Genomic DNA, 26,145 nt, shown 5'->3' with positions numbered 1-26,145 from the left:
CTCAGAATTCTATAACAGGACTCCAGCAGGAAAAATATTTTAAAAAAAACAAAATCACTTCAATTTTAGTAAGTGGAATTGCATATTTGTTCAGGAATAAAGTTTTATTGAAGGTTCATTTCAGTCCATAACTAAGCCAGCCACAATTTCATTTTAGACAGTGAAAAATGGTTTTCATCTAATTAATTTTGTTTGGCTGTGCATACAAATTAATGTTTACCATTGTTGATTTTATATTTTCAGAGTGGGAGGTAGAAGCAAGCTTTTTGTATATATTCACTTTATTTTTTTAAAAAAAAAAAATTTCCTTCCCCGTAGGCTGATCAAATTATGTTGACAGAAATTTTGCCAACTTTAGTACAAAGGCCGGAAGATTTTATGGAAAATGCACAAAAGAGAATTGATCTCTATAAAGATATTATGCTGCGTCCTCTAGAGGTAAGATAAGGATAATACCTTTTGCACTTCTTAGCCATAACACCTAGAAGTAAGAAAAGAAGGAAAGAAAAAATACCAGATATCAATGTTGTAACTTTATTATTGCTGGTAAGCTTAGATATCTCATGAATCCAGAAGGTGCTATATTATACTGATAACACAAATGCTCATCTTCAGCATATTGTGCTAAACTTATTATGATCCATGAACTTTTAAAACCTAGTTTACATATTATAGCAAGGCATGGTTTGATTAATAATAGTGTGTTGAATAAATCACGGTTGGATTTATAAGGTACTTTAAGCATGGTGTTTATTTATTTATTAAATTTATATATTGCCCACCTCACTATCCAAAATGACTCTTGGTGATTGTCGCCAAATGTTATATTTTTGGAAACATTAAGAGCAAACTGAGTGAGATAGTACTGCAGAATGGATAGGACTGTATTATGTATGTGGATTTGGGAAAAAATACCATTTAAAAAAAAATCAAAACAATATTACCGTAACTCTTTTGGAAAGATTAAAGTATGGTTTCCTTAAAGTAGCAGGAAACAACATTACAGGTTGTTCAATCTAGATTAGAGGAGGGTTTGAAATTGCAAAGTTGGGGCATGGGTAGAAGACTATACTAAACCATAAAATGTGACATACAGCTCAAATAGCTTGGTCCAAATATTGTGTTTTCTCCTCTACACTTGCCATTTTTTCTTATTCTTTTATTTTTTAAATTTTGTATTAGGTTTTTAACTTTGTAATCTCAATTTTCAATCATATTACTGTTGTATTTAAAAAAGAGCTTTTTCTCTCTGATACTGCTATATAAGGGACAAAACTCCTTATTTAGGCATCTGCTTTAGAAACAAAAAGGGGAACGAAAGTAATCATCGTTTCATCTAATCTGTAGAATTAGTACTATGCGAACCAAAATATAAAATATTTAAAAATTTAATTATATTCTAAAATGCCTTTCACATCTTTTATAAATCCTTTTCTCTTCATATGTTCATGTGCATTTATCAAAAAATAGGGAGACAGGTTCTGTATTGGAGGCTTGTGTTTGGAGACATACTGTAGAGCTGTTGCTTGCCAAGCCATCACATTTGATTCTAGAGGGGTCTTGCTTGCCACATGGACTGGTTGTTGAATGGATACGTCAATTCAATATTGACCTCAGTCAAGGAATATAATATGGATAATGTGGATACGGTAGAATATGGTTACTCTGCCAGCCCGACATCTCTTCTTTGTCAAATTCTAAACTGTGTTTACTCATCGGTACATTTGAACTTACACAATTCTGGCCTGTGAATTGCATACGTTCAATTGTAGTTATTCTCAAATAAATTTAGTTTATATGTGTGTGTTAATAGTATAAGATACAAAAATACAAAAGAGAATAGTAGGAAAGATAGGGGAAAGAAAAGGGAAGGGGAAAGTGATGGGGAAGTGGGGAAAGAAAGAAAAGGTGCTGACTTCCAACTTCCTTTGGTGCAGTACAATAACATAACATCAAACCTCAACTTTTTACTTTTACATAATAGTATAAACTAGCCATTTCTATAACAACAAACCTAACTAATCGGTAAAACACAAAATCAAAGTTTCATTTTTTCCCACTTCAAGCACAAAGTCCAGAAGCTGCTTCCAAATAGAAACAAAAGTAATTGTATTTTTGTCTTTAGTCAAAGCAGTTCGGTTTAGCATCTCTGCTAACTCTCATCAACTTCTGCAGCCATTTATCCATTGTGGGAATGAAAGTGTCCTTCCATTTTTGTATATATTTATTTCTGCTTTCTGCTGTCAACATATATAGCATCAAAGTTCCCCGCAAAAATTCCAGGTCTTTCCATTAAATCCAAAAGAAAGTTTCTGGTTTTATCTTTATATTCACTTTGAGAATTTTCTGTATTAAGCTATTAATCCTACTCCAATATTTCTTTGCTTTGACTTATGTCCACCATAAGTGATAAAAGGTCCGTTCTTTACTTTTACATTTCCAACATTCATTTGAAATACTGTATATTCCGGCTATAAGGCGACCCGGCATATAAGACGACCCCTGTCTTCGGCGCCGAGTCACATGCCTAGAAAGTCGTCTTATACGCCGGAAACTACCATAATTTCTGGCGTATAAGACGACTTGGTTTATAAGACGACCTCCGACTTCGGCGCTGAGTTTAACGCTTGCGGAAGTCGTCTTATACGCCGGAAAGTACAGTACCTTTACACATTCTTGACAACTTATCTGGTGTTAAATACCAACAACACATTATCTTATAAAAAAATTCTTTTCAGTTATAATTTAAAGTAAATTTTAAAACTTTCGCCCACATATTCTCCCATTGTTCAAGCATGACATTATATTCAAAATTCCTTGCCCACTGTATCATGCAGTGCTTTATATATTCATTCTCCAAATTCAAATTCAATAACAATTTGTAAACTTTAGCAATAATATGCTCATGACTATCACACAGTCGGACTTCCAATACGTTTTTCACAAAATCAAACCCATAACTCTTTTTGACTGCTTTAAATCTTTCTTTCAATTGTAAGTATGCAAACCAATGGCAGACACATCCTTCTGATTCTAACTCCTCCTTATATTTAAGAATAGGATCACCAAAGTTAAAAGATATTATTTGACTGGAAGTCCACCAGTCTGGCTTCACCACCATTTCTTTTCTAAAAAATAAGCTTCCTGGAGTGACAGTTCAATTGCACTTATGAGTGAAGTGTTTGTCCTCACATTCTTTGCCAAATAAATATTGCAGTTACAATAATATTATATATTAATAAAAAGTATCAAAAAGGTATGGCAAAAAATAGCAGCATAGATTTTCCCCCCAGACGTGTCAGTGCAATCATTTGAGGCCATGGGATCCAAATCCAATCCAATCTATATATTCAGTCATATTTCTGTTTTAAAATTTCAGGAATTAATGGCTGAACAGGACTCTCAGTATCTTTTTGAACTGGATGGAAACAAGAATGCAGATGAACTTTTTAAAGTAAGTATGTTTTTCAAGGAATGAACACTTATTTTCAATGTCAATTCTACAATCTTATTCCAGTTTCAACCCTGCCTCCTTTAAGGCAACAGAGTTTCTACAACTTGGCAATGAGCTCTCTGTCTCTATCCCATATGTATAAAACAGTTCAATTGATAATACTAGTTTTATAATATTAATGTATTGATATTAATAATCTTTTAGAAATTGCAGAGAAGTACGATTCCCACCTGCTATCTTTTATTGACCAAGTTGTTTGTAAAAAAAATAGCACTGAAGTACTCTTTCAAACTGGCTTTATATTTCAAAACCAAATATCCAATATTAACTAAAGATATTTGTTGGCAATTCATGCACAAGCTGTTATGTGATTTTGTTCAGTCAGTAATAACCCGCCTTGAATCCATGGGCCAACGTCATGGAGCTCTTATAACCAAGCTTCAGAGTGCAGATGAAGAAATGTTAGATGGTCTGGAAAATGTAAGTGTGATATTTGTATGTACTCTTATTGGTTGCCAGTAGAAATAGCGCACTTACATATTAAAAAGAGAGTTGCTGTAAATGTTGTTAATAGATTTTTCTTACTCGTAGCAGTTTAAAGCAAGTGACACAACTTCAAAGAATGCCCTAGATCAGTGGTTCTCAACCTGTGGGTCGGGACCCCATTTGGGGTTGAATGACCATTTCACGGGGGTCGCCAAACAAGGCTATCTGCCATTTTTCCCCCTTTTCTTTGGCCACGCCCCTGGCACCCGGTGATGTATAAGTGGTTGGGGGGTCACCACAACATGGGGAACTGTATTATGGGGTCACGGCATTAGAAAGGTTGAGAACCACTGCCCTAGATACACATGACAAGCAGTTTATTGTGATTTCTCATTCCTCCATTGTTATTGTTTATTGTGTGCTCTTTGTTTTTATATTATTTTATCCTGCCTTTATTATTTTTTAAAATAAGGCAGTGAACATATCTAATACTCTCTCCTCGTATTTTTCCCACAAGAGTAATCCTATGAGATAGGTTGGGCTGAGAGAGAGGGACTGGCCCAGTTACCCAGCTGGCTTTCATTTCTAAGGCAGGACTAGAACTCATGGTCTCCCGATTTCAAGCCCAGTGCCTTAACCACTAGACCAAAACTGTCTGTATAAATAAAATATTGCTACATTTCATTTCTAAGAAAAAAATCTAAAAATGTAACGATAGCTTCTGATAAGAGCTTCTGTTTAAACTTTTTGTGTCATCCCTCAGTGGCACTTATATATCAGATAATTATTTTAACCTTAAGCAGCATGATTAAAATTAGTGACATAATGTTTGAAAAATATGTGATGGTAAAATAACCTGTCACTTTTCAGGACAATATGTTTTTCAAGGGCTTCAGTTGTTTTCCTTATTTTGGCACTCAGGGTGAACTTTTTCGGGTGCTTGCATCCTATAAACTTGTAGGCCCTAGACATCGATGGCATCGCAGCAAATGGGGCCGAGCGTGTCCTGTGGCTTTAAAAGATGGTGACATTATCATGGGAACTGCAGACAATGCTGTTAGGTAAATAGAACTTCATTACCCCTTAATACAAAATACACTTTTCTAAGGCCGTAGTTCTGTATTTTTGCTTTCTTTGTAGCTTCTTAGGTAAGATGTACCTGTTTTCTACAGAAGAAGCATTGAGACAATTCATGCTGAATCCCCGTTCCTACCTGCTGCCTCCTATGCCACTTCCACCTTGTAAAGTACTGATAATGGGCCCTCCATTATCTGGGAAAACAACCCTGTGTGAGTTGCTTGCAAACCATTATCAGGGAAAAGTGAGTATAAATTCATTTTAATATTAAAATCTCAAAGGGCCTGCTTATAGAATATCTTATTTAAATAGAAGACTCTTAAGCACAATGACTTTGACAACCAAGAGCTTGGTACAGAACAACAAAGAATATGCATATCACTGAAACTGCGAGTTGCATTCCTAATCACTTATTCTGGGAGACCAGTTATTAAAGGCCAGGTAAATTTTGCTTGGATTTCTTTGTCACCTGATTCTGTTGAGCCCTATAAATGTCAGCTCAAAATTTCTTGCTTAAAAGGTGGCACTGTAGGTTTCTGTATCGGGTTTCTATATCAACTTTTCTGTAGTGTTCAAAGAAGTTTACATGGGAATCTGCTTTCATACTATTTATTTATTTATTAATTTTTTATGCCACCCATTGCCCTTACAAGGGACTCTGGGCATGTGTGCACACAAAATTAAGCATACAGGAAAAATGATATTCTATAATGTTTTTATATTCAAATATAACAAGCTTATTTTTTTAAAAAAATGAAATACTCATTTTCACTATAAAATTTGGAAAATGAAACATAAGGGGGGGGCGACAGTATTAGGGCTACTTTGTTTTTTGGGAAAGAAACTGGACAAACTGGCAGGTATCTGCCCCTCCATCCCTAGGACACCATGTTCAATGGTTTTCTGTAGGTTCTTGACATGGAAGCTCTACTGAAAATGCATTATGAACAAGCAAGACTAGAACTCATTGAGCAGACCCGAGCTGAAGCAATCCTGGTAGGCATTGCCAGAGTGAAAGAGAAAATGGAAATAGAGCAGCAAATGAGGGAACAAGGTGAGATGGTTCCATGTCAAAGCTAAGAGGCTCAGTTGTTTAGATATATTTGTTTCAATTCAGAAGTTCTGTAAAATGCTTCTGCAAGGATTTGCTGAATGAAAGAATGAGCACTGCAGTTGTTGACTGCAAGCAGTGAGAAGAAAGGGGCCATTTTTTTCTCTTTTCCATTGGGATATTGTTTTTTTAGCATTTAAATATTTTCTTGGTAAAATAAAACAATGAGGAGATATGAAGCACAATCCAAACTATAACATTTTCTAAAATTATCAAAACAAATATGCAAAATACTGTACTTATTGTCATTTGAAGAAAGAAATATATCCATAAAATACTAATATAAAACTAGCTCAGTCCTTCAATATATTATTATTACCAGCTACAGAGACCACCTGTTCCTCTATCTTCTCAGTATTAATACAGTATGTTATTTCAATACACGATATTTATATATTTTTGAGAAAAATATATTTTTGAGCTGGTTATTATGGTTTTATGTTTTAATCTTGTTTAATGTTTTTATATACAGATCACCAGGAGTTTCTCTGGAGCTTGGCTGCATAAAAATCTAACCATCCATCATCCATCCATCCATCCACATGTTTTTATTACCAAACAATTTTTAGCTTAGTTTTTCTGCCAATAGTTTTTACTCTGTTGGAACATATTTGAACCCAGTGCAGATGATTGCTAACTAAACTCCCAAAACAATCCTACTGTACATATATTCTTCTCTACATCAGTGATCACCAATCCTTCCAGCTTTGCAAACTGACAGGGAGGGGAAAGAGAAGATGGTTTCGCGCAAACAGAGGGCGAGCACACACACAGTTCCATTTGTGCAAATGGTGGGCACATATACCTACCACTTGCAAAGATGGAGTTGTACACACATACCCCCTGCACATGCAAATGGAGCTGCATGCACATGCACGCTCACCCACTGCTTCTGCGGCCCGGTTTTGAATTGGCCAAAGTCCAGTAGTGGGCCACAGCTCGACGGTTGGGGACTCCTGCTCTACATATATTCTCTTCTGTTGGAACCAAAAATAATCTTCACTAATCTTCTTTTAGAGGAGAGATTGAGCAGCGATCTTGTAAGGCTAGGATGGCAGGTTCATAAACTTCATAAATTGATTAAACCAGGAACATTTCCACATAGGGTTTGTATCACTTCCAAATCGTGGACATTTCCTTTCCATTGTTTGTGTTCAGCAACTGAAACAACTGCAATCTCAACTAGTAAAAAAATTAAAAGTGTCTGCCAGCACATTTTCCAGCTGACAATGTTATTAAAAGGTATAAGATTTCACAAGCTGCAATTCATGTCATCAGATTCATAGAGCAGCTAGATTTAAATTGGGTGAAATGGAGGTGTGGAAGGTAAGTTTATTATGCAGATGCAGGTTACCAATACCTTATCAATTAACAAATGTAATTTGTTATATGCCCATCATGAATATTAAGACCTTTTGAAATTGTCTGAATTCCTAACAGAAGTACTTCATGTTAATTATGTTATTTTTTATAGCTGAACTGTTTGCCCAAGAGTTTGGTGAAAAGGAACTGGAAAATGAGGAAGAGGACATTTCCACAGAGGAAAAAAGTTCAGTGCTGCCTAGTGTGTCAACAATTAGTAGCGCAAAAGGTAATCTAAGGATTCGTGTTTTTATACATTCTATAGAAGAATAGGATATACCATCAGAGCCCTCCCTACATAGTAAAGTGAGCCCCATCCTTGGAATCCAGTTATTTAGGTTGTCAGAAAACTTGTGATACATTTTGTTTTGATATGCATATAAACCTGGCATTATTTCTCCATTGCTATAATGTGATTGGGAGGTGGGTAGGGGTGAATATTTTCATTTATAAAACAATCTGCCTGCATATTCAAAATGAACTGATCAAACAAACAGGACAGAATCTTTTTTTCTGATACAGAAGCATTATTTGTGCATTTAGTTTTTGTAAATGGAATTTTGTAAATCTATATGGTCCCAATCTTAAAGTTGAGATTTTAAGTCCAGTAATGAATTATTTATTGATCTAATTAAAAAATAATAGGAGACCATAATTTACTGCTATATGAAATAACAGCAACAAAGTTCAGACTTTTCATTCTTCCTTCCCTTATTTATTTGAAAATAATATGAAGAAGGGAATCTTTTGTTTTCACTTTTACTCCTGCTCTGTGATACTAGAGGCTAGGGAGTTATTTATTAAAATCATCCAAGTCCTGAAACTATGATTTATTGTTGGTTTGGTCTCATTTAATTGAAATTTAAATAAACTACAGATAAAGTGTTTTTTCACTTGCTCAGTATTTTCCACTAGCACAGGGGTGTCAAGCGGCCAGCCCACGGGCCGAACGCATCACAAGGAAACCACGCCCACCCCATTGTCGGCAATGGGGAAAAAGTTCCAATGCATCGTGCAACGTCACGTGACATCGCAAGTTTGACATGTCTGCTCTAGTATATGAAAGAAGGAGAAATATGTGCCATGCTTTATTTCTTAATCTTTTAATTATTTTAGCTTATATCAAAGGAGGATAGTCATAATTATGAAGTAACAGTAAATAAGATACAATAGATAACAAACAAATTATTTTTATTTTATCTGGAATTTGAAAGCATATCTGATATTCATGCAAGTCCATTTTGAGAACACAATTGCATATGCTATACTGTATTTTATGATTCATGATTATGCCCAACTGGTTCAAGCAACCAGACATAAATTTAAATCTGCAATCCTATTCCAATATTCTAGGATTAAATTCCACTGAATTCAATGATACTGACTTCTGGGTAATTACATATTGGATTGCGGTGTAAGTCAACATTCCTTAAACTTTTGTTAGCTAAAAACGATAATGATATCATAATCAGAAAGGGAAAACTTGAAGTTCCACTTTCTATGTCCTGCAATAACGATTATTAAGCTTTGCTCCTGCACACCAAATTTTAAAGATCCATCAGTGTGGTTTTTAATTACAACAGGATAATCAAATAGAGCTGGAGCCTGTTTTTACACCATGCAGACTATAATATTAATAATAATAATAATAATAATAATAATAATAATAATAATAATAATAATAATAATAATAATGTTGGAAGGTACCTTGGAGGTCATCTAGTCCAACCCCCTGCTCAGGCAGGAAACCCTATAACATTTTGGACAAATGGCTGTCCAGTTTCTTCTTAAAAACTTCCAGTGTTGGAGCATTCACCACTTCTGGAGACAGGTTGTTCCACTGGTTAATTGTTCTAACTGTCAGGAAGTTTCTCCTTAGTTCTAGGTAGCTTCTCTCTTTGGTTAGTTTCCACCCGTTGCTTCTTGTCCTGCTTCAGGCGCTTTGGAAAATAGCTTGACTCCCTCTTCTTTGTGGCAGCCCCTGAGATATTAGAACACTGCTATCATGTCCCCCCTCGTCCTTCTCTTTGTTAAAATAGACATACCCAATTCCAGCAACCATTCCTTATATGTTCCAGTCCCCTAATCATCTTTGTTGCTCTTCTCTGCACTCTTTCTAGAGTCTCAGCATATTTTTTACATCGTGGTGACCAAAACTGGATGCAGTATTCCAAGTGTGGCCTTACCAAGGCATTGTAAAGTGGTATTAATACTTCAGATCTTGATTCTATCCCTCTCTTAATGCAGCCTAGCACTTGGCATAAGCATTCTTTATTGTGTTGGTATCAATCCAAATAAATTCTTTTCAATGGCAGGATGTGCTCATCAGTCTAAGCAAAATCAAAGAAACCATGTTCTGATTTAGAATACTATGTGAACCAGCCATGTGAGTACACAGAAAGACATTGTCTGCATAACTCAATGTATTTTATTTCTCTTAATACTTGATCTAGAGGGCAGTATCATAAAGCAAAGTAGTACAATAAAAGAAGAAGATGAGACTGAAGAAATGTCTTCATCCCAATCGGCAGAACAAATAGGTATTACAGATAGCATGTGGAAATTAGGCAGAGATAATGATGGTTATGTGAACAAAAAAAACAATGTAAAATTTAAGAAATAAGCTCAGATTGCCCTAATTCACTAGAATATAAGAGGGCAGGAGGGGATAATTCAACTGGACTTTCAAGCTCCTGGCTTTCTCTCTCCCTCTCCCTCCGTCTCCTATAACAAAATAGAGTTAAGGTTGTGGAGTCTGCTTTCTGACTTGGCCTACCTTAAAAAGCCAAAGTAAGCAGCATTAATAATAAATATTTGTAGCAGAAGTACTATTTGCTGTAGCTGAAGAATATTAATAATGGTTTACAGGGTATTTGCTCAGTTAATCCAAATATTAATATGATATTGAGAGCAATGGAGATGGGCATCTTTCACTATCAGTTACCTAATTATGTGATTTGGGCATGATTTGATGTAGTGCTTGCCCAGGAAATACCACTAGCCCAGGAATTTCTACTTGTTCACTGTGTAAATTAATGGAAGAGTCAAACTTTCTCCTTCCCTCAACATAAGGAGACTCTTTGTTTCTTCCTGGATCAGAATTTTTATTATCCTCCCTGGCTGGAAAAATAGGATGGCAAGTAATATCAGCTCCTTTTGCTACTAGTATGCAATCCACAATGAGATTTTTTTCCCCCCATGCTTTTCTCCCTAAATATTTCTCTTCAACACTTGGTATCATGAGTAATAGGAGAAGACAGACATGTTCTTGTTTTGGGCCAGGTTCCTTTTCACTAACAAGCTAGGTTTCTATGCTTTCTTAAATATGAAATCTATAGTTTGTAATACGTTTTTCAACCCATAAAAAAAACCCAGTGCTGTATTTTTTGGAAAAAAAAAAAACCTGTCCAAAAGAACATATAGGATAGCGTCAAACATTGTATGAGTAGAATTTTTCTCAAGCAATGGCGTTTTCCCTTTTTTTCTCTTCTCCTTGCTCCCATCAAATTTATTCAGAAGTTCATACAATCCTTCAGTTCAGACTTGGAAAGGAGGAACTTTCTATTCCATTAATGAAAGCTTCCATTCCGCAGAGTAATATTAACAGGATTTTTTTATAGAGTTCACTACATTTTGGGATACTTACGCATGGATTTTTTTTTTCCTATATAATAAGCCGACATCTCAACAGCACAAACAGAGTCGGAGATCCCTCTCGACCATCCAGATATCCAAGAGGTGGTCCAGAGCGCTATAGAAGCTGCAATGCTGTCTCCAATAACTCTGCCGCCAGAAACCTATGTGGAAGTATTAGAAGAAACTATTGAAGAGGTAAAAGCACCAGTATCAAATGAAAGGCATGCACAATAGAAAGATTTTTCTCTCTCTAACTGAGATATTATTTAATGTATTTGAAATTATATAAACCACTACCAATTGGAATATTACAATTCGGAACATTATAAGGAAGAATACAGATTAGTTTAAACCTAATTACTACTGTTTGCATACAAAGAATAATTTTCATTATGGCATACAATCTATCAATCTAGGATATGCCATTAAAAAAATTAGAGCTGTTAACATGCCCCGAGCTAATGCTTTCTCATAGTCTGAGAATATCCTTTAAAAATTCTTTATTTATTTGTTCCCCATTACTCGTTTTTAGAATGCTCCTTTCATTTTATGTATTATATATTTTATCTCCCAAAGACATTTTGAATTTTGTAATGTTCTTTTCTTAGAAAGGAGGGGTTGTTGTTGTTGTTTGCTAATATAGAAGAATGCTGCTATTAAATTTTTTTAGACTTTTCTAGGACTGCTAAAGAGAACCAGGTTAGTATAGTGGCTAAAAGCATAAAGCAAAATCCAGGAGACTGTGTTGTATAATCATGCCATAGGAATAAAGATAGCTGGATAACCTTAGTCCAATCACTTTCTCTTGGTCCTAGGAAAGAGGCAGTGGCAAACCATTTTTTGAAAAACCTTGCCAAGGAAACTGTGGGGACTTGTCCAGGCAGTCTCCAAGACTCAGACAAGATTGAACAATTTCTAAACAAAATTTCTAATAGAAAAATGTGGAAATGTCTTGTTATCACTGTGGTATATTAGGGATCTGCAATTTTTATTGTAAATATGATGTATTTACTGCCTACTTTGTGTTTTAAGATCTCTGTGAAATCTGCTTTTCATTTGCAGCACTTTCTGAAATGAATGTAATTCTCATTCCAGTGTTTCCAGTTATGCTGGTCTCCAAATATCACTTCCTTAATGTACAATTGCCCCCAAAGAATAAAATCTATGTGGATGTTGTAGATCTACAGGCATTCCTTTTGCAGCTCATAAAAGTATTGTTGGCCGGAAATATGAAATGTTTTGAGTGTTCCAAACTTCGAACATAGGAGTCATTCAGTGTTCCATGCAGAATTCAACATAATGCTGTATTATTTACCAATGTTTTTTTAATCTTTATTTACAAAAATATAATATTCACATGAAATGTTATATTTCTATGAGTTAAAAGATTTGTCTTGTAAGCCATATCTATTTTAATGCTTTGGAATGATTCCCATAGGCAGAGTGATGACGAGAGTCTTGTGCAAGTAAACCTCAATAAACATGACAAAGATTATTCTTGAATAAACCGATTTAGGATTTCACTATTAATTGCCCACTCTGGATTTCTGCTTCTTCTATTCCCAGTGCAAGAAGAATACTTGATGTTAGGTTAATTTAAGAAGAATCATCCAAAGAAAAATGAAAAGGCCATTTATTTAAATGTTCCAGTTTTAATAATCAGAAAGCAAAAAAAGGAGGGGGGCTAGGTACTGCAAAGCCAGTAAACTCTAAAAATCTCCTTGGAACAGTCCCGTGAAAAACATAGGGCTACAACAATTTAATAATCATTTGACAGAATAACAGATTGGAAGGGACCTTGGAAGTCTTCTAGTCCAACCCGAGGCTGTGGCCTATTCAGAACCAGGCTGCATATATGCACATGCACAGCTCCACTCATGTGAACAGCGGACCGACGCACACGCAAATGCATGCTAGCCTGCTACTTACAAGAGTGGAACCACCTGTGCATGCTTACTGGCCCTCTGCTCGTGTGGCCTGGTTCCCCTCTCCCCCCCCCAATGGGGCCGCCAAGCCACAAAGGTTAGGGACCACTGTTCTAGTCCAATCCCCTGCAGGCAGGGAATCCTATACCAGTTCACACAAATGGTTGTCCAATCTCTTTTTTAAAACTTGCAGTGTTGGAGCATTCACAACTTCTGATCCAACACTAAGTTTTTAAGAAGAGTCTGGACAACCATTTGTCTGAAATGATATAGAGTTTCCTGCCTGAACAGGGAGTTGGACTAGAAAACCTATTCCGTTATTCTGTTATCTGAATTATATGTAACATCTGAACAAAAAACGAGTCTTTCAAGGAAAAGATTTGATCTAGCAAGTGCAGATTGTCATAACTTTGTAACTGTCTCTCTCTGATATGTAACATTCTTTTTAATGAATTAGCTTGTTGGAATATTTGATGAAAATTCTATTGCTGAGGAAAAAATCATGTAAGCCAGTTAACTGAACTCAAAAATGTGTCTTTATTCTAAATAATGCACTTGTCATTCTGCATGTTCAACCATTTAATATGCTAATTGCACTCTTATTTCAGCTACAGAAGACAAATCAAAGAAGATATCCAGGAGCTGCAAGTAAAGGAGGATGGATAGTGGATAATTTTCCTCCATTGACAGAACACTGGAGTGCTTTGTTAGAAAAAGGAATCCTACCTGATATTGTAATTTGTTTGAAGAATTTTGAACAAAATGGTTAGTGAATATTTAGACATCGATATATAAAATGAATATCACTTAAGGAATAATCATCATAACTAAAGTAGTAAGTTTTCAACATGTTCTTTTTCCCAGCTGTAGAATTCAAACTCTAAAAATGTGAATGCTGTTGTTAGATTCCAGTTCCCATCAGCCTCATCCAGTATCACCAATCAGAAGTTAGGAAACCTGAAGCCTAACCATAACTGGAGATTCAATTCCTGCTTTAGAGATTTTTCAATTTTAACTTGCAAATAACATAGAAAAGAACTGCACATGGAGAATTTACACATTAATCTTACCATTATTGTAGCCTACTTTACCACCAATTTAATTCCTTTATTAATGCATACATTCATTAAAATGCGGCATAAATAATTATATACTATTTATTTCCTTCAACTACTCAACTAAATTTATTTAGCTATTGAAAGACATTTGATTTCTTAAGACAATGGTTCCCAACCTTTTCTATCCCTGCACCTCTAGAACAATTCTGATATATTCTCACACCCCTTACAAAAGTTCAAAATAACAGTAACGAATTATGCATATACACTATAATTTTGAAAGTTTTTGCACCCCCTGGAATATCGTCTCGCACCCCTGGTTGGGAACACCTGCCTTAAGATATTTAAAGCAATTGCCTAAAGAATGCTGTCTAATACAGTTAATTGTTATTATTGGGAGCATTATGCAGTTAAGCATTATTACTGGGATCAACAATATCTCTTTTTTTAATTATATATTTTCTGAAATGTGGTACACAGCCCTTTTCTGTTTTATTGTTTTCTTTTATATTGCAGGACAGTTGGTACTGCATAGACTGTACCAAGCACATAAAGAAGAAATTGATGCTAATATTATACAAAGGCTAATAGACGATGCTTTGAAAAAGAAACACGAGGAAGAAGAAGCAAAGCAAGTATTTGGAGAAGGGAGGAGGGAGAGAAAGATTTAATTAAAATGAACTGCAAAGAAGATTGGTCTATGTAAAAAGAAAACCCCAAACCCTGATATTCTTTGGTGCCATGGCTTTCCTTTACAGAGAATAAACTGATTGCTAAGTAGACCAGTACAGATTTAGCTAGATATTTTTTTACTGAAATGTGTATAACCTGTTAGACTGACTATGGGCAGACCAATATGGAATTTTTTAGAATAATTCATATTCAGGAAGATTGCAGTTCATTTTCATTCATGTTATATTATCATTTAAATTGTTTGAATTCTATTCCAAAAAATGGTCCCTCCAGCCAAGCCTAACAAAACTAACAAAAATAGAAGTAGCCACATTCCACCTCAGCAATAGGTAAGCAAAATACCAGCCTTCAGTGAAGTTCTAGAACTATATTTTACAATGTAATAACTCTCCGAAATACCTGGGAGTGACACTGGGCAGCTCATTGACCTTCCAGCAACACCTGGAAAAAACAGCTGCAAAATTGAAAAGCCACAACAATTTACTGAACAGATTGGCTGGTACATCCTGGGATGCTGATGCTAACCCCCTTCAAATAATAGCCTTAGCATTAGTTTATTCCACAGCTGAATATTGTACCAGAGTGTGGCTTAAGAGCGCCCACACCCAAATAGTCAACATCAACTCAGGCAATGCGTTTCATCTCTGGCACGTTGCATCCCATTCCAGTATACTGGTTATCAGTACTTAGCAATATTATACCACCCAACATTAGAAGACGATAAGCTCTCATTCGGCTATGGTCAAGGATGCTGAACTACAAGTCCCTCCCTATTCACCAGGGCAATTCACAGCTTGTCACAAGATTGAAATCCCATAGATCAGCTTGGAAAACAGCTATTCAATTAACATCTGGAGAGGAATGGTCCAAGGTACCTTCCTGTGGCCTTACCAATACTGATCCTTCTAACAAACCACCTGCTTTTGACTTGACTAGCTTTGTCTGGTTGAAATTGAACAGAATTGGGTGTAATATTGGAAGAATTGCCTCTGCCCTGTGTCAGTGGGGAATGGTAAGAATCCCTTGTTGCGATTGTGGTGCTGATATGCAAGCTATTGAACATATTGTGCAAGATTGTCCACTATGTGTGTTCTCTGGTTCCCCAGAAGATCCAAATGAAGCAACATCAGAAGCAATTGCCTGGGTGGACATCCAGTTATGAGGCCACTGCCATACCCCATAGAAGATTTACTTATAATTACATGGAGTGTGTGTGTGTGTGTGTGTTTCTCTTCTGTCATGTCCTCATCTTATACTAAATAAATAATAAATTGCATGAACTTCTAATTGCAGAAGAGAACTGCAAGAAATGTTAAAACTGCAAGCTGAGGAATCTGCTGAGGACAGAGGTAAGAAATATAGTTGTGTATTTAGAATTATTACAGCAATGAAGTTAATTTTGTGCATATTAATCATATTGTTATACTCAGTGCTTTTTTTATAAAAAAAAAAGGTGCCGGAACTCACACACATCATACAACCCGCCTGGCCTACTCTACAAGGTTCCATCCAAAAAAGGTGCTGGACAAAAAAAGCCCTGATTATACTTAAAAGCATTATTAACAAGGAAGAATTTAAATCTGGGGCATGACTCTGTTCCTATTATTCATCATACTTATACAGTATATGAATAGGATGCACCAAAACATAAAAGTGGAACTGGAAGGCAGCTGTTGCATATCATAAGGGTATTAGGAGAAATTAAGCAAATGAATGGCTTGGGCCTCATAGCAATATCAGGAAATAAATTTCATAGATATGAAGCCATCGGTTTCTAATGGTTAACCCAAGCAATTATTCCAAGTTCTGAAAATGGATGACTTTTGGTTGATATTCAAGTACTCCTTATAACTCTAAACTGTGGAATCTGTCATTTTAGCTTTATTTGTAATTTCAGTATTCTTGTCTGATTGTATTATATGCTATTCGAAAGCTTAAATTGGAATCCAATTTTGGGTTGTCTGTTGACTTTCTAAACTGTTTGTATTGTTTATAGTACAGTAAAGTCCCGCCTAGAGTTCCAAAATTGCTTTATAAATGTTCCCAAAGAAATGTTTTTCTTGTATTTATAGGATCTACAGAGTTTCTGGAAGATAGCTTTGGAGTTGAAAGAGGCCAACCAGGACAAGCTTATTCTTCTGAATCTAAACAGAAAGAAATGTCTGGAGGTTAGGATATCTGTGTGATATTTTAATTATCTTTTTTCTTCTGACAAACATCAAGTTGTTTTATTACATTACTGTGTCTAAAACTTTGCTATAGAAAAGTTAAGGGCAGCAAAGTATTTTTCTTACCATGTCTTCTTTTTCCAATTTCTTTGACAATGTTTTTGCTACAAATAGTATTATTCTGTCTGCTAAGAGATTCTTACAGTATAATTCTCGTTGGAAACACCCATTTCTGCACTGACTGAACTAAGATGGCATTTGAATCATATGAGCAGACTAACACAAATATGCAAGTTATTCCTGCTGAGAGCCATATTTGGCCTGTAAACATCCCACGGACACAACTTAAGTATGTATTGGATAGAATGATGGCAAAGAAATTAAAATTTCACAGAAATTACATCTTACAAATATTATAATAGTGACATAATTACTCTCCAATGATATATTAATAATTTTTCTATAATGATGTATAAATAATTTTTTTGTTACTTAATGGAAAGATAGACCCTGAAAATTGGTTTACCCCTTCTATAACCAGTTATTGAAGTTCAAATCGAATTTGCATCACAGAAATTATACATCACAAATAATTACACAATTAGCCCATCTCTCTTATTCGTACAGTTTACATTAACTTTTATTGAATAAGTTTATTTTAATAATCTTCAGCTCTATAACTTTATGGTTTCTTAGCATATTTTTTAGCTTTACTGTGATTATATGGGTTACGTGAAATCCACTTAATAAGAAACCTCAGTGTTTTTATATATCTGTGTACAGAAACAGTGCAGTTTGCAGATCAGAGTGATGAAGCACAGGCTTCTACAGACTCCAAAGAACATGAAGAATCTAAAACAGGTTAGATTTTATGTATGTATGTAAATATATATATTAGTAATAGTTCATTATAGGCGACAACTACTTTTACTCCTTTAATCCTATGTCACTGTTAGAGTTTTTATTGTTTTCACTGCATTTTTAATATAAAAATAGAAAGAGCACCTGTGATTTGATGGCCTTATAAATCTATCAACATCATCATTATCATTAATGTATCCTTTATTAAATATTATCATTTACATTTCATTCTTTGTCACCATCTAATTAATATATTTGTTAGTTTTTCTTTATAGAAAGCCTTTTTACTATGGTAACTTAATCTGATAAACTTTCAGAAGCAAAGCCTACAAAGTGAAAACTATGCTAATTTTTAATTAGCAATTCAAAAGTGCTACTTTCTAAATATTTTGAAAGTTCTTAATGTTTAAAAAAAAATATCCAAATTAAATAATAATGATTCTCTCTTAATCTCCACAGAATCAACAGAACCCCTTGAAAGTGAAGAAAAATCTGTATCACAATATGAATACCTGAAAAGTATTGCATCTGAACTAGGTTAGAGGTTGACCGGGTCACTCATCCTGCCAAGGGATGGTCTGCATTGAATAACCCACAATGAATGGCTTTGTATAATCATTCCAATTCTTTTTCTTAAAAATGTATAGTTGAAACAAACATTTGTTGTGTGCCTTGTCCCAATTTAATGTTGCTGTTATTTCCTCCTTAGAATACGTCATCCTCCCTCCATCCAATTTTTCATTGTTCCCTCAATAGTTTCATGAGCACACCTATTCTTCATTGAGCTGTTAGAGGAATTTCCTTTGTTAAGTATTTCTCCCTCCCGCTTTCAGATTTCTGAACTTCTGCAGAAGTCCTCTGGGTCTATTTAGTTTGTTGGTCCTCCTTCTTGTGAAGTCTTCCATTGTAGCTCCATAAGAACTGGACAGAGTATCAAGAAGAAAGTCCTGCCAGAACACATAAGAGACCGTCTAATTGTTAATACATAATTGTTTCCTAAGATGCAACTTGATTTGTTTAGGAGTCACAATGCCTGAGTATCCTGAAGATGGTTTTCCAGATGTAGTAGAAATGGATCCATTTAAAAACAAGGTCAGCCAGTTCCAGAATAACTGGCAAAAATTGGAGTCACATGTTGCAGAATCACCTTTGGTTCAGATTACTGAATTGGAGATTGATGGCCAGACTCCAGAAATGCTGCTTAATAAGATTATGCAAGCTATGCAACGTAAGTAATTCACATCCACTGTTGTTTCAAAATTATTTCTTCCTCGGGAGATTTGGGGTGGCTTTTGGTTTTGTTTTATTAACAATTTCTTCAAATTATAAATAAAGTTGGCTAAAACAAGCCTGTACAAATTATGAGCTACTTCTGAACAAGCAAATAACACCTTATAATTGTGGCCAACATAGTACTGTATGTCTACTTGGAAAATAAACAATAACAGCAAGAGAAATTATTTGAAGTTAATATTTAAAATTTTATAAATCTTTAATTTATATAAAGTCTGTTTTAATATGAATGCAGTATCCTGAATAATCAACATGACTTCTTTTACTCATATTTGAAAAAGTATTCAAATATTAAAATAGAACATTTTTTTAAAAAAATTAAAAAAATGGACTGCCAGCAGGAGAATAGAAGGAAATGCTCTTGCCATTTTATTCTGAAATTGAAGGCAATGTTGACATCAGAAGTTGGGTGGCTTCATCTAGAGATAAATGAACAAAACAGGACTTAATTTTTTCTTCTGGAAAATCAGATGATTCCATTAATAGTCTATTTGAAGAGAACAAATGAAGGAAATGGGATCTACTTTTCAAATATGATGGCTTTTCCTGCTGAATTGTCTCTTAGGATCAAGTACTGTTTGTGAATATGAATAGGGGCTCCCAGTTTCTGCTTAAAGAGTAAGTGTCCACTGTAGACAGAACATTGCACACCTCCATCTGATGCACCAGATGCATTCTTCCTGAATCAAGGGGCCTTCAGAAAGCCACTTAAGCCCTAGTTATTTCTTGGCTTGACAATTGCAATGCTCTCTACATGGAGCTGCCTTAAAGACAACTCAGAAGCTTCAACTGGTCCAGAATGTGATGGGGTGAGCAGCGATGGGCATGCCTCATTATGCCCATGTAAGAACTCTGCTTCACAAGTTGTACTGATTGCTGATTTAGTTCCAGGTGTAATTCAGGATCCTGTTTGTTACCTATAAGGTCCTACGTGGCATAGAGCCTGGTTAACTGAGGGGCCACCTGTCTCACATAACATTGGCCCAGTCAATTCGATCCTGCTGGGTTGATGTGCTCTGATTAAACAATGTCCTCTCTAAGGGCTCTGGACGTGCACCTTCTTTATAGCAGTGGTGGCCTCTGGAATGAGGTTACCCCCAATATCCGATTGATCCCACTCTGTTGTTATTTAGAAAAACTGTGAAGATCTTAACTCATTACCCAGGACGTTGGTGAGGGAGAGTTAGACTCCTCACTTCATCACATTTACCATAGCTTATCTTTATTTTTATGTTTTATTGATATTATTGTAATTTCTTTTTTTGAATGTTATGAGCCGCCCAGACTCATGAGATTTGGGCTGCATACAAGTTTAATAGTAATAACATCATCAAACAGGTCTTTGGGAAGGACTCGATAGGTTGATAAAAATGCCAAATCCAATCTAAATATCTGGCCGACTGTGCAACCAACCATTAATAATTATTATCTGTTTAAATGTCAGAGATCATAGTTATTAATAGATCCATTCTTCTGAATGTTTAAAGTTATCAGAATTAGTAGTTAAAATATTGCTATACTTTATGGCAATGACTTACATATTTTGACATAAAGAAATTGGTGTATACAGGAATATGGGATATATTAGAAGGGCAGAGGGAATCAGTTCATAGCTAAACATATTGAATTGGGGGTAGTAATTTTTTAACAGAAGGTTCTGGTTCAGATATTTCATGATTTATAATGATGATAAATATAAACTATCAGCACTGCTTTTATTCTGCACAATATGGATTCATAATAAACTTTGTGCTTGTATTAGATCAGGGGTCTTCAAACTTGGCCCTTCTATGACTTGTGGACTTCAACTCCCAGAATTCCTCAGCCAGCGTGGATTAGACCCCTGTATTAGATGAATAATATCATGAACCTTCATTTCCTGAATATATATTTCTGTGAGCTTTTTATTTTAATTCTAAGGATTCATGTCCTATAAAGGCTGACATCTAATGCACAAGAATATGGAAGTTCAATGGGTGGTGCTGACAATTGATAGAAGATTGTCTCTTACATACCTGTAAAAGGATGGGACATATCATATCACAATATATATTTTTCATTATAGCATCACTGTGGTTAGGAGCACATAGCTATACGCATAAAGATATTCCTTATAACCCACTGATTTCAGCAATCCTGTATTTGTACACTTACACACTAATCTGATATGTTAGAACTCTAGTTTTTAGCATGCTCTACCAACTTTTCATGATGGTTAATTTTAATTAATAAATTTCTGGAATACCAGAATATAATCTGATCAATCTGTGGCTTGAAGAATTTCAGTATCATATAGAATTCCATGCATATTCATATTTTATCTCTGATCCTGCATGTACAGTATTTTTTGAAAAAAATAAAATCTGAAAATTGACTATCTCTGACAGAACCTTTTAAATATCATGGTTGGGAATTATCTCCTGAAGATGAGGATGAAGAACAAGAAGATTTGCAGGTTGAAGCAGAGGCTCAGGCAGAAGAAGAAGAAGAGGGTGATGAAGAAGAGGAAGAAGAGGAAGAAGTAAGCTCTAGCTCTCAACTCAATAGATTATTTTACACTGTAATTTACTGAATGACATGATATGCAAGATAACCATTTATATAACTTCATCTTTATAGAAAGAGTATAACTTAAAGAAGCTGAAGTGTTTGCATATGAACCAAAAGCAGTTATATTTTTGCATAAATGCAAACATGGTGGCTAAAGAAGTCTATCCATAACCCCTACTTTGTGGAGTCCTGCAGTGCTCAGTACAGTACTCTCTCTGTTCCTGTTTAACATAGATGTTAAACATGGCAATGGATATCTTCCCCCTAAGGCTGCTGATGTTTTGTCTTGGTATCTGGAAGCTGTGGAAGTTTGGGCGGGGAACAACAGCTTCAGCTCAACCTAGCAAGACTGAGTAGGCTTGGGTTTGGGACCTCTGGGAACTTAGCTGGATGGGGTGGAACTGTCACAAACAAACCTTTTGGACTCTTTCTAGAACAGAGGCGCCCAACCTTCTGGGCACCAAGGAATGATTCCATGGAGAAAGGTTTTCCTGCAGACCAGAGGGGACGTGGTTTTGTATACTGCCTGCATCCCGTGGATGGAGCTTTACTTGTTTGCGGGGACTGGTTTCTGTCATGTTGCGACCTGGTGCTGGTCCATGGACCCAGGGTTGGAGACCCCCATTCTAGACACATGGGAGTCTTTCTGAACACATGGCTCCTGCTCATTACCTCTTTCTCCCACTTCCTTATCCCCTATCAGACTGGTTATGTCCTAAGCAATGGAAGTTTTATTTGTTCATTAGATTTAAATCTAATCTTAGATCTAGGCAGCTTATATCTGGATTTCCCTTTATTTTATCCCCCAACAACTACCCTATGAGAGAGGCGGGGCTGAAAAGACAGAGTGATTGAGCAAAGTTACCCCCTAGGTTGTCATGGCTGTGGGTAGAATTGAAGTTGGATTCCTCATTCCTTGTTCAACACCTTTACTGAGTATAGAATGGATCTGCAGCTGCTTCCTACCCTCTAAATTATCAAGATCTGTGCCAGTGTGTTAGAGTAAATCCAGATTCTTTAAAGTGTTAATGTAAATAATCTTATCAGAAATATTTTGCTGTTTTAAGGATGAAGAAAAAGTTGCTGAGAGGAAGAGACACATGGGAGATACAAAGCATTTCTGTCCAGTGATTCTGAAGGAAAACTTTATCCTTTACCCAGGGATTTCTGAAAATGCAGCTAAATATCGAGAAAAATACTATTATTTTTCAACTCCAGAAAACAGAGATAAATTTCTAGAAAATCCTGAGGAGTATGTTTCTCACAATGAGCCATTAAAAGTATGCAGATCTTACATTTATGAGCTATATAAATTAACACTGATTGAGGTTCCAATATTTTTCAAACATGTACCTCCATGTGGGCATCTGTGTTTATCTATGGTTACATGTGATATTTTAACAGAATGGCAATGGTGATGATATTCAGGTCTCCGCATGACATATTAGATTCCTCCACTATGAATCCAAAGTTGGCATGTAGCAAAAGTTGGTTCAGCTTAAGATTTTTCTGGACTGATTTGTTATGTGCAAAAGCAGCTTCCATTCAGAGCATCTGGGGAATATTGCAATCTCATTTATGAATTGCTGCTGAATTAAATTTGCCTTAATAAAGGACAGCTGCTCTACTGCAAAGCAAAATCTTGGCGTGAAGAGGATACATCAGACTTACTGTCCTCCACAAACTATTGGGGCATCGTCTTTCTGGCAAAACATTCTGAGACCTGTGCTCCTTTCCTCTTCAGTAGAACCAACTGATAAGTTTTACTTGAGTCTGAATATTAATGTATGTGTTTGAATTAGAGGTTATTTCTGAGCAAGAGAAGGTTGAGAACTCTGCAGAAGTGCAAGTTACAAGATACTGTTGGTTCTGATGACCAGAGAAAGAAAAGATGTCAGTCCATGTATTAATATCAGAATAACAGAGTTGAAAGTGACCTTGGAGGTCTTTTAGTCCAACCCTCTGTTCAGGCAGGAAATCCGATACTATTTCAGACAAATGGTCGTCCAATCTCGTCTTAAAAACTTCCAGTGTTGGAGCATTCACAACTTCTAGAGACAAGTCGCAAATCAAGCCTAGTTAAATGGAGGTTTCATTGTCTTCTTTCTTTGAAGATGGCTCTGAGGCTCATTATACTATACTTCCACCTCTGTATTACTTAAAATGAATAACAGTTCAGTATATCAATAAAACCAATGTTGAATTCCAATTCCAAGCACTCCTCGCTAGCATGATTGGTAATGCCAGGGATTGTAATCTTACAATATTTGATAGATAACAGGTTCCATCCTTCCTTTAAAATACAGACCATATTTTCATTTGGTAAGTTAGGAAAAGTCTTCTTTGAGACACATCCATGTAGTTTTCTTATAAAAATTGTTTACCGTTACCATCTTTGGGGATCTATTTTCAATTTCACAGTTTTGAGTCTGGAAATTTTGGATGGTCTCTCATCTAATGATTAACTTCATCAGCCCCTGCTTAGCTTTTTGAGATCATCCAAAGTTAGCTAGGTATTTCCACATAATATAGCTGGGTTGCTTACTTATTTGTTGCTTTTTTAACTGCTAAGGCTATGCAATTCTACAGGTTTGATTCCAAAGAGATGCTTTGGAATGTGCAGAAATATGAGTGCAACATCTGAGTAGAACAGCTGTCATACAACATACTTTCTGTATATAATTCAGTTATTCATGCTGAAGTATTTACTATTAGTAAATAATATCTTTGAAAATATGGATCTTCTACCTGAGGTTTCTCAAGTTTCTCAAAAAGGATTTTCCTAGAAATATTTATTCAATAATCTTATTGATCAAAACCTTCTCTTTTAAAAAGCTATATAATTATATTCACACTTTTCCTTTTTAGGCTCCTCCTATAAGAATATGTCTGTTGGGGCCACATGGAGTGGGTAAAACAGGCTGTTCCCGGTGGTTAGCAGATAAGCTAAACATTTTTCATATTCAGTTTGAAGAACGCTTGCAAGAATTGCTCATGCTCAAAACAGGAAAAAGAATTGGTCTTGAAGAAGAAGAGGAGGAAGAAGAAGGTGAGGGAACACAAGAATTGGGAGAGTCCACTATTCCTGAAAATACACCAGAATTTGAATTTGAGAGTGAAGAGGAAAGTAAACAAATTCATGAGGTAATCGAACTACTGTATATGTTCCTTGTTAGTTTCTTCCGAAGTGAAAAATGAGTTTCCATCAAAGAAAGCTATGATGGGAGATGCCAGTATTATTAATAGAAAGAAAACAAGTTATAATTGTAATTCCTTCTTTTTAGCTGATCTTCAACCATCCTATGTGCCAATTCAGCTACAGGAAGACATTACTCATTTCCGATTCTTATTTTAAAAATGTTAAATTAGCATTTATTCACTCAACTTTATATACCAATTGACTCCATATTACAGCAGGTTAAGCAAGTTTGGAGGAGAGATAATGCAATAACATCAGTCTAAAAGAACTAAGTCTTGTTAGCCTAACAGTCCACTAAACCCAATGTATGGAGTGCATGCTATTTTGGTTGAATGTCCACAACAGTGTAGGAATTATGCTAATATAATATCCACTCTACAGTACAGATAGTCTTCATTGTATACATAATTGAGCCCATAATTACAATCATTAATTGGGTGATCATGTAATTGCATCCGATTTTATGACCTTGGATTATTAAGCAAACACAGAAATCATTAAGTGAACATGGCATTTTAAAAGCAAAAATAGTGGTCATTAAGTGAACCCATTGTTCACTATGGGGCATTTTTTGGCAGAAATTGGAAGTAACTTCTGGTTTCCAGCAAAAATGTTGTAAACCATGGCCACATGGCGATGGAATGCTGCAAATAGCCATAAATGTAGGCCAGTTGCTGAGCCCCCAAAATATAGTTGACCACTGCAGCATCTCCATGGTCACATAATCAAAATTCGGATACTTAGTGTTGTGATTCCTCATCAGCCAGTTGACCTGGCAGCTGAGTCTGAGGAATCGGAGGAGGAGGAGGAAGGGCCTGGAGTGACATCAGAGTCAGAGGAAGGCTCTGATGTGCTCCAAGACATACAGTCTGACAAGGAGCCTGGCCCCTCCACTCGCGCTTAGGCTGAGACACAGCTGTGCTGGGAGGCTGAGTTGGACAGTGATGACTCACAGATGGAAGACATCCAGGATGACATCAAGGACAGCAGGCAAAGAGAGTCGGACAGAGGAATGCAATGGGGCAGCTCCAAAGGCAAAGGAGAAGGCATTAGAAAGCCATGCCTTGGCTGCATAATAAAAGGGAAGGTGTGGGAAGTGCTGGTTACTGAAGGCAATCGTTTGTGTTAAGGAATCAAGTTTCAGTGAATTGTGTTTTCTTTGCCTTTGCCTTTGGACATTTTACTCAGGTCTGTACATAATAAAAGGGGATTGGTTTTTACCTGCGGTTCCAGCCTGCTTGTTGGAGGAGGGGTTTCTCCTTGTGAGCTTAA

General features: G+C 35.8%; 1 protein-coding gene and 1 long non-coding RNA gene across 11 annotated transcripts in view; one reads left to right on the top strand and one right to left on the bottom strand.

The window, feature by feature from the left end:
- Positions 1-26,145, top strand: part of AK9 (adenylate kinase 9) — a 73,008-nt gene that overhangs the window by 22,035 nt on the left and 24,828 nt on the right. For 8 of the 10 annotated variants that reach the window (XM_039351174.1, XM_039351171.1, XM_039351175.1 and 5 more), the window contains 19 exons: positions 319-438; positions 3,380-3,454; positions 3,836-3,934; positions 4,862-5,001; positions 5,081-5,261; positions 5,927-6,071; positions 7,603-7,719; positions 9,944-10,030; positions 11,167-11,321; positions 13,660-13,816; positions 14,626-14,740; positions 16,096-16,151; positions 16,875-16,970; positions 17,754-17,831; positions 18,291-18,368; positions 18,853-19,059; positions 21,512-21,645; positions 22,742-22,954; positions 24,543-24,818. In XM_039351174.1, the coding sequence (XP_039207108.1) occupies positions 319-438; positions 3,380-3,454; positions 3,836-3,934; positions 4,862-5,001; positions 5,081-5,261; positions 5,927-6,071; positions 7,603-7,719; positions 9,944-10,030; positions 11,167-11,321; positions 13,660-13,816; positions 14,626-14,740; positions 16,096-16,151; positions 16,875-16,970; positions 17,754-17,831; positions 18,291-18,368; positions 18,853-19,059; positions 21,512-21,645; positions 22,742-22,954; positions 24,543-24,818 (2,529 nt within the window). Of the gene's footprint in view, positions 1-318; positions 439-3,379; positions 3,455-3,835; positions 3,935-4,861; positions 5,002-5,080; positions 5,262-5,926; positions 6,072-7,602; positions 7,720-9,943; positions 10,031-11,166; positions 11,322-13,659; positions 13,817-14,625; positions 14,741-16,095; positions 16,152-16,874; positions 16,971-17,753; positions 17,832-18,290; positions 18,369-18,852; positions 19,060-21,511; positions 21,646-22,741; positions 22,955-24,542; positions 24,819-26,145 lie in introns of those variants that run through there. The other 2 variants (XM_039351176.1, XM_039351178.1) reach the window with 2 other exon arrangements.
- The window catches only part of LOC120311547, a 43,821-nt gene continuing 27,322 nt past the window's right edge, over positions 9,647-26,145 (bottom strand). The window contains exons 2-3 of the long non-coding RNA XR_005557649.1: positions 11,137-11,287; positions 9,647-9,820 (exon numbers count right to left, since the gene is read on the bottom strand). This is a non-coding gene — a long non-coding RNA (uncharacterized LOC120311547). The remainder of the gene's footprint in view (positions 9,821-11,136; positions 11,288-26,145) is intronic.

The sequence above is a fragment of the Crotalus tigris genome, unplaced genomic scaffold, assembly GCF_016545835.1.
Source record: "Crotalus tigris isolate CLP2741 ecotype Arizona unplaced genomic scaffold, ASM1654583v1 scf7180000018371.15429387391:27106975, whole genome shotgun sequence".
Taxonomy (NCBI): Eukaryota; Metazoa; Chordata; class Lepidosauria; order Squamata; family Viperidae; genus Crotalus; species Crotalus tigris.
This window is presented reverse-complemented; position numbering and strand designations above follow the sequence as displayed.